Source organism: Octopus bimaculoides, chromosome 17 (genome assembly GCF_001194135.2).
Source record: "Octopus bimaculoides isolate UCB-OBI-ISO-001 chromosome 17, ASM119413v2, whole genome shotgun sequence".
NCBI classification, from domain to species: Eukaryota; Metazoa; Mollusca; class Cephalopoda; order Octopoda; family Octopodidae; genus Octopus; species Octopus bimaculoides.
This window is the reverse complement of record NC_068997.1, coordinates 52,763,708-52,772,087: the sequence shown is the minus strand read 5'-3', so window position 1 is coordinate 52,772,087 and position 8,380 is coordinate 52,763,708. Positions and strand designations below refer to the sequence as shown.

At 40.1% G+C, this 8,380-nt stretch overlaps 1 protein-coding gene across 1 annotated transcript in view; it reads right to left on the bottom strand.

The window, feature by feature from the left end:
• Nucleotides 1–4,674, bottom strand: part of LOC106877278 (lysosomal alpha-glucosidase) — a 30,535-nt gene extending 25,861 nt beyond the window's left edge. Inside the window, exons 1-2 of the mRNA XM_052973909.1 lie at nt 4,573–4,674; nt 2,610–2,706 (exon numbers count right to left, since the gene is read on the bottom strand). Of these exons, the coding sequence (XP_052829869.1) occupies nt 2,610–2,706; nt 4,573–4,674 (199 nt within the window). The remainder of the gene's footprint in view (nt 1–2,609; nt 2,707–4,572) is intronic.
• Between the last annotated feature and the right edge of the window lie 3,706 nt (nt 4,675–8,380).

The following is an 8,380-nucleotide window of genomic DNA, read 5'->3' as shown; positions in this document are numbered from 1 at the left end:
CCCCATCACTACCTTCTTTTTAAACCCTTCCGGGCCGTGTACCTCCTCTATAGCAAGACACCTGTGCTCGACCCTTTCTCACATTCTCACCTTTCAACACGGGGCACAAAAGCCAACCACCTCCACCTTCCCCTCCCAAATACTTCCTCTTAGCAGTGAAAGGCTCTTCCCTTTTCCTCCCCCGCCCCACCCACCTCTTCTTTTTCTGTCTTGCAAGTGACACAGCAACCTCACTTGTGCCAGTGGCACGTAAAAATCACTCATTACACTCTTGGGTTGGTTGGCATCAGGAAGAGCGTCCAGCTGTAGAAGCCATGCCGAAGATGACATCTGAGCTCGAAGCCACTTTGCATCTCGCTGGCTCCTGTCAAATTGTCGAACCCATGCCAGTATTGAAAGCAGACATTAAATGATGGTGATGATGATGATACACACACACACACAAACAAACACAAACATATATACATATATGTGCACATAGAGATGTATATGTGTGCGAGTCTGTGTGATTGTTCATACACAGTACATGATATATATATATGCCTGTGTGTGTGTGTGTGTGTGTGTGTGTTGATGTGTCTACATGTGTATATGAGTGTGTATGTGTGTGTATAGATGAGTGTTACTGTCCATATGTATGAAATACATTAATCAAACTTGTTTGTAGATGAAGCCAACAACAACAACATAAACAACAACAAAACCTATAAAATTTCACAAAGCGAAGAACAAAACTGAAACGGTAAAACAGCACCGTGTTAGTCTATCAGTGTGTATTGATTATTTTTACTGATTCCATCTGTAATTGGTAGTTCCACAACGAAGAACGCTTTAAGACTGCTACAAAGAGTTTCTGCTGAACAGAATATAGCCAAGCTTAATGGTAAGTCTCTGAGGAAGAACAAGATGGATCTATAGTTTTGTGTGTCTTGCGGGAGGTAAAATAACACAAGGAAATGGAAGAAATTGTCTGATGCTGTTGTTGTTGTTGTTTAACCCAGGGTCAATGCTCACTGAATAGTTCGATGATCAAAGGCATTCTAGTCCAAGATTATGCTGTCATTTCCTTATGTACAGAGAATGTGGAATTTCAATATCCGACGTCTCCAATTTCATGATGGTACGCAGGGATTTAAGGGAGATTTGACTGCTATTTCTAGCAAGCCAAGCAACCATGTGGCAGTTCTTTCTCTCACTGTGTTGTCTTTTGATGATGGTGGTGATGGTGGTGGTGGCTTGTAACAGAATAAACTTCTTTCCAAGCCATTCATTACAAAATGGCATGGAATAAATACACAAACGGTTCAAGAAACAATACTACTACTACTACTACTACTACTACTACTAATAATAATAATAATGATGATGATGATGACGACGATGATGATGATGATGATGATGATGGTCATTCCTGTCGACTTTGATGAATGAGTGTTTGAAGGAAAGGATTTTTAAAAAATAAGGATTAAAAATAAAAGAAGCTGCATCTTATTTGTGATGGATGCGTGAATGTAATTTGAATCCAGAAATGGGATTTTTCTATGGAGTCACAATGGGGAACACTGAGGGTTCTGATTTTACCTGCGACTGCACAAACGTGGCCGTTGGTTGCAGGAGATAATTCTTTCATTGCTCTGTTTCTTCAACTCAAATTGTTTAGATACATCAAGACACATCTTTCGCCAATCAGACCAATCTAGACGATAACTTTCCCAAGATGTCAAATTAACCTGTGGAGATTTTTAATGATTGCTTCAACCTATTTTTATACCTACGGACGGGCCCTCCTTTACTGTGGAATCTCTCTACTTGTCCTGACAAAAGAATCTTGCATGCAAACAACATGTCCAACCCATCTGCTCTGATTTCTCCACACAATAATAATCATAAAGAATACTTTATTGGCACAAGGGCCACAAAAGCATTTAGGGCAGTTCAAAGACAAAGGAGAGTGGGATATAGAGTTCAATCTTTAAGCCAGTAGTCTCAAGTACTACCTCATGGTGTAGTACTTCAGCCAGTGTCTTCTCATGTAGCCTTGAACTGACCAATGCCTTGAACTGACCAATGCCTTGAACTGACCAATGCCTTGAACTGACCAATGCCTTGTGAGTAGATTTGATAGACGAATACTGAAGAGGAAGGAGAAGAAAGAGGAAGGAGAAGGAAGAGGAAGGAGAAGGAAGAGGAGGAAGAAGGAAGAGGAAGGAGAAGAGGAAGGAGAAGAGGAAGAGGAGGAAGGAGAAGAGGAAGAGGAGGAAGGAAAAGGAGGTGGAGGAAGGAGAAGGAGGCGAAGGAAGGAAGAGGAAGGAGAAGGAAAGAGAAAGAAGAGGAAAGAGAAGGAAGAAGGATGAGGAAGGAGGAGAAGGAAGAGGAGGAAGGAAAAGGAAGAGGAAGGAGAAGGAAGAGAAGGAAAGGAAGGAGAAGGAAAGGGAAGAGGAAGGAAAAGGAAGAGGAAGGGGAGAAGGAAAAGGAAGAGGTAGGAAAAGGAAGAGGAAGGGGAGAAGGAAAAGGAAAGAGGAGAAGGAAAAGGAGGAAGGAGAAGAAGAAGAACAACAACAATGACAAGAATGAACAAAAATAAGAAGAGTGGGGTTCGTAAGACTTACGCATTGCATTGCTATTCAGAAGGAACACACCATGGGCATTGTTGTCATCCTCCATATTCAGGTAGAAGGGGTGAACGCCATACAAATTGGTGTTCGGCTGAAATAGAGAGAAGCAACAGGTGAGATACACACATACATACATATATATATATAGATAGATGTGTACATACAAACACACACATCATAATGTCTGTTTGTCTGTTGTCAATAGATGACGAAGGATATTACATGGGAGAAGAAAGTGAGTAACGGTGTATCCAACTGTGGCCAATCATCCTAATGCATGCTTGAAAGGCCCTGCTACAGGTCAGACACCAGTGGTCAGCTGAGGCTGAAGACAAGGAGCTGGCCCCGTCTTCACATCACATTTTCTTTATGACATACAAACATACAAACACATACACATGTATACCATACATACACATACACATGTATACAGAGCGTGATGGGTAAATTGTTGCCATTTTATATTTTTAATTTCGCACATGTGTGTTGTTTGTTTTTGTTGACTACACAGTATAGTAGGGTCAGTTGGGCACCATCTGTGAGAAAACTAGCACCATAATACAATTCACTCTGCCAGAAATTAGGAAACGACATGCTGTACAGCCTAGCATTCACACCGGAAGCTCCAATACAAACATTTCAGAGTGTTTGGGTGTCAATCTGAGGGCATGTCCCGAGAGTGATAAAAATCAAACATCAAGTCAACATCATGGTGTTTGGAGTGATCTCTAGTAATGGCGACGTTATGCCTCCATTCATCTTTCCACACGGCCTCACACTCAAAACGGAGGCTTCATCAAGTGCCTGGAAGAAATAATGCTGCTCTGGGTCAAAAGGGCAGGAGCTGGAAGACCCTATGTCTGGCAACAGGACTCTGCACCCTGCCACACAAGCAGGAGAACCCAGTCATGGCTGTCAGACAATTTCTGCGACCACATCAGCCCTAACATATGGCCACCTAACTCCCCAGACTGCAACACCCTTGATTATTATGCGTGGGGCAGAGCTGAGTAAGAGACCAACAAAACTTCTTGTAACACCGCAAATGAACTGAAGGCAGGGATTATGGCTGCATTCAAAATTGCTGTCTTTGAACCTAGACCAGCGTCCCATTCAGGGAAATGTCATGATCTCAGTAACTGGCCCTATGAGACCTGGGATTCAGCAAAAATCTTTTAAAAATATTTAGGAGCACAACAGAATGATTAAGGCAGGGTTTGAACTCATACCCCATATGTTTATGAGTTTTCCTTTCACATACACCTAATCTGACCCCCCTTTGGTCATGAATGACCATGGGATTGCATCCAGAAAGTTACCCTCCGAGGCACAAGTCCAGGTTAGGTTGTTTATGGAAGACTAGCAGTCACCCATGCATACCAGCCTCCCACTCTCCACGCCATTGATGTTATCCAAGGGAAAGTCAAAGGCTGATCCAGCTTGACACTGGTGATGTCACAACTCATTTCTACAGCTGAGTGAACAGGAGCAATGTGGAATAAAGTGTCTTGCTCAAGAACACAACAGCCTGGTCTGGGAATCGAACTCACTACCTCATGATTGTGAGGCCGACGCTCTAACCACTGAGTCATGCACCTTCATCTAATAGCTATTATATATGAAACCTGAAGTGCAAATCTTAATCTAGTTTGTCCAGTAGTTAAAAACCCAGTTGATGCATTATTTCCAGCCAAACCAATGACTCGTTATTGTCACTGTGAGGTCATTTAGTCATTAAAAATGACTGAAAGAAAAGTAAAAAGAAGAGAAAAAGACCGAAACTAAACAAAAGGAAAACACAAAAATCCATAACAATTCTGCAATGCTATTAATACTGACAGGTGAATGAGGAATTAGAAATTCCTATGTATTGCGTGTATTGAAGCCACTGAACAGTGTTTATAAAGGACTGCTTTGCAAGGAAGCTAAAAATAATGCAAGCAACAACTGAACTGACTATCATGTTGACAACTTCATTACTCTCGTCTGTTCTTCTACAATGGGAGTAGCCATGTCCCTCCTCTACAGCAAGAAACCTGTTCTCTTCTCCTGGCTCCATTTTTCATACTGTTTGACCCTTTTGATACCAACCCGGCTGAAACCACCTCTGGCTCTGTAGTCTTGTTTTCATAAGTTTTGAATTAAAATCTTCCACCAAACCTTAGTCACAATTTGTTCCTAACACTAGCTTAATGGTAACTAAGTTATTTAACTAAATTCGTTGTCAAGCGATGCTGGGGTGGGGGGACAAACAGACACACAAACACACACACATACATACATATATACATATATATATACATATACGACGGGCTTCTTCCAGTTTCTGTCTACCAAATCCACTCACAAGGCCTTGGTCGGCCTGAGGCTATAGTAGAAGACACTTGCCCAAGGTGCCACACAGTGGGACTGAACCGGAACCGTGTGGTTGGTAAGCAAGCTACTTACCACACAGCCACTCCTGGGCCTATGTTTATTAAAAAATTATACATTACTTTTCGAATTATCCCCCAAAACATTGTATAGTGCACACTGGATAGATATATTATATACCTATATATAGATTTGATGTATAAACATTAAAAAAAAACTATGTATCCAGAGTAATTAAGACCTCAATAACATATCGTTAATCTCCAGTATGTTATTACAATGTCGTTTATATTGGAACTAAATTACGTGGATATACAGAATCAGCTGAAAACAATCATTGAAAGCATAGACTAGATGCTAAATATATATCAGGGTTGTAGGTGCACCTCACAAATCTTTTATTGGACTGGGGTTTTAATAGTAGAAGACTATTAAACAGGTGTGGATGTGTGATGTGTATGGAAGCAGACAAGTGGGTGGCACAAAAGTGCCAGGAGATTCATATGAGAGGAACCAATGGAAGAGTAAGAACAAGGTGGATATAGGCAAAAGTGGTGAAGTGTGATCTCGGGAAAACTGAACGTCAGATGAGAGATGATAAAAGAATGTAACATGTGGCAGAAAGGTGTGGCAGAAAGGTGTGGCAGAAAGGTGTGGCAGAAAGGACTCCCCTAACCCAAGCAAGCATGGAAAAATGAACATAAACTTGATGATGATGGTGATGATGATATGTGACTCTTATTGAACAGCTTATTCAACTCCAGTGTGTGTGTGTACATACACATACATGGATGTCAATCACCTGCTGAAAGATCCGTGAGTGTGTGTGTGTGTGAGTGTATGTGAGTGTGTGTGTGTGTGAGTGAGTGTATGTGAGTGTGTGTGTGTGTGAGTGTATGTGAGTGTGTATGCATACACATTCACTCATACACAAAGGTTTCCAAAAAAAAAACGCAGAAAAATGCAAATCAAATCCAAGACAAAAACACGTAAAATGTGAAAATAACTGCAACAACAACAACATTCACAACAAGAAAAACAAGATTGTTATACATACTGAAATGACTAAATGATGATTAAATATTTATGATTGTGTACTGTAAGAACACAGGGGTGTGGTGGAGAGGGAGGAGGAGTATAAAGGGAGGGGAGAGGAGAGAGGGACAGATGGAAGTGACTGAGTGCAGAAGGGATGAAGAGATGGATGAATGGATGGATGGAGGGATGGGTAGATAAGATATATAAGCAGAGAGAGAGAGAGAGAGAGAGAGAGAGAGAGGGGTCCCAGAGAAAGGAGGAGACAGACTGAAGTGGCTGAGTGCAGAATGGATGGATGGATGGGTAGGTATATAAAAGCCAAGAGAAAGAGAGAAAGAGAGAGGAGTTCCAGAGAAAAGAGGAGACAGATTGGAGTAGCAAGGAATGGGAGATGAGGACATAAAGATTGGAACGGTGGAGAGATAGAGAGAGGGAATTGGTGGACACAGAGACAGAAAGAGACAAAGTTTCTACAGCTGGATGCCCTTCCTAACGCCAACTACTCCCAGAGTGTAGTGGGTGCTTTTATGTGCCACCGGCACAAGGACCAGTCAGGCAGTTCTGGCAACAACCATACTCAAAAGGTGTTGAGGGCAACAGAAAGAAATGATAGCGAGAGGGTCAGAATAGGGGCTGTGATATCCTCACTGGAAGTAATGCAAAGTGAAGATCTGTGCCATGCTGGAGCAGAATGCAGTAAGAATTGATGAAAAGAGGGAGTAATTGAGAGATGAGTACTTTATGTTCAACAGTAGATGAGCAGTAAAGATGAGGATGAGAGAGTGCAGCGTATGGCCAAGAGAAGAGAGAACCACATCTGTCCTCAGTCATCCCAACAGCATATCACTGCATGATTGAAAAGTATCGGGAGTGAATAAGGGGTGAGTAAAAGGGGTTAGGGTACAACAAGCAGGAGCAAGAGGGGTAAAGGGACCTGAGTAACAGGGGTATGAATAAGAGATGAATGATAGGTAGGTAGGTGCAATAGAGGCGGGGAGAAGACACAGAACAGGGAATAGTGAAATGGGTGTGAAAGAGGTGAGACGCTAATACAATAAGGTTAGTAGGGAAGGGCTGGCAATGGGGACACATGCATACGTAGCAGCAAACGACTACATACACACACACACACACACCTATATAAAAATATGCATACACACATATCTCAATATATACCTATATATCTACATAGATATAAATACTTATATACAGACATTTTATATATATATATATATATATATATATATATATATACATATATATATACATTACATACATATATATACGTACATTACATACACATATACATACATTACATACATATATACATACATATAAAACACATACATACATACATATATATATATATATATATATATATATACACACATATATACACACACATACATATATACACATACACGCACACACATATATATATATGTGTGCATACATACATATATATATATATATATACACATACATACATTATATCTACATAGACATATCCACATACATGTACATATGAACATACACACACATATATAAGTACAAGCATATACATATGTACATACATATACATATGTACACACACACGCATATACACACATGTATATACACACATACACACGTACGTACAGATATACATACATATACATATGTCCATATACATACATGTGTGTGTGTGTATATTAATATATTCTCTCTTTATTTCTACAAAATCATTGATTTTGATTTTTCTATGATAGACGAAGTGAAGTAGGTGTTTACATAATAAAGAGACCAAAAATTGGAAAAAAATTCCTTGGCAAATTCTGATAACCTGTGTGTATGTATGTTCATGTACATATGTGTATGTGTGTATGTTTTAATCTGTGTACATGCATAAACATTAATGTGTTTGTGTATGTGAGAGAGAGAGCATCCCTCTGTGTGTGCTCTAAAAATGCAAGAGAATAAATGTTATTATAGACATGTCCTAGCTGGAGCGTTTTTGGCACGGTACTGTTCTTCAAATTAATTTTCAGCTTCTTATCTATTTTTAGGGAAACTGATTTTGTTACACAGATTTTATTGAGCTGAGGGAGACGAAGGTGTATATATGTGTACGGTTAGATCGTATATGGCACATACGTGTGGCCTGGTTCACCACAGTTTTATGTATTCGATTTTATACATTATATATATCGTCACAACCATCATCATTTAACATTTTCCTTGCTGGCATTGGTTGGTCAGTTTGATAGGAGCTGGCAAGACCAGGAGTCACATCAGGTTCTATTGTCTGTTTTGGAATGGTTTTTAAAGCTGGATGCACATGGCACCATCACTATATATATATATATATATATATA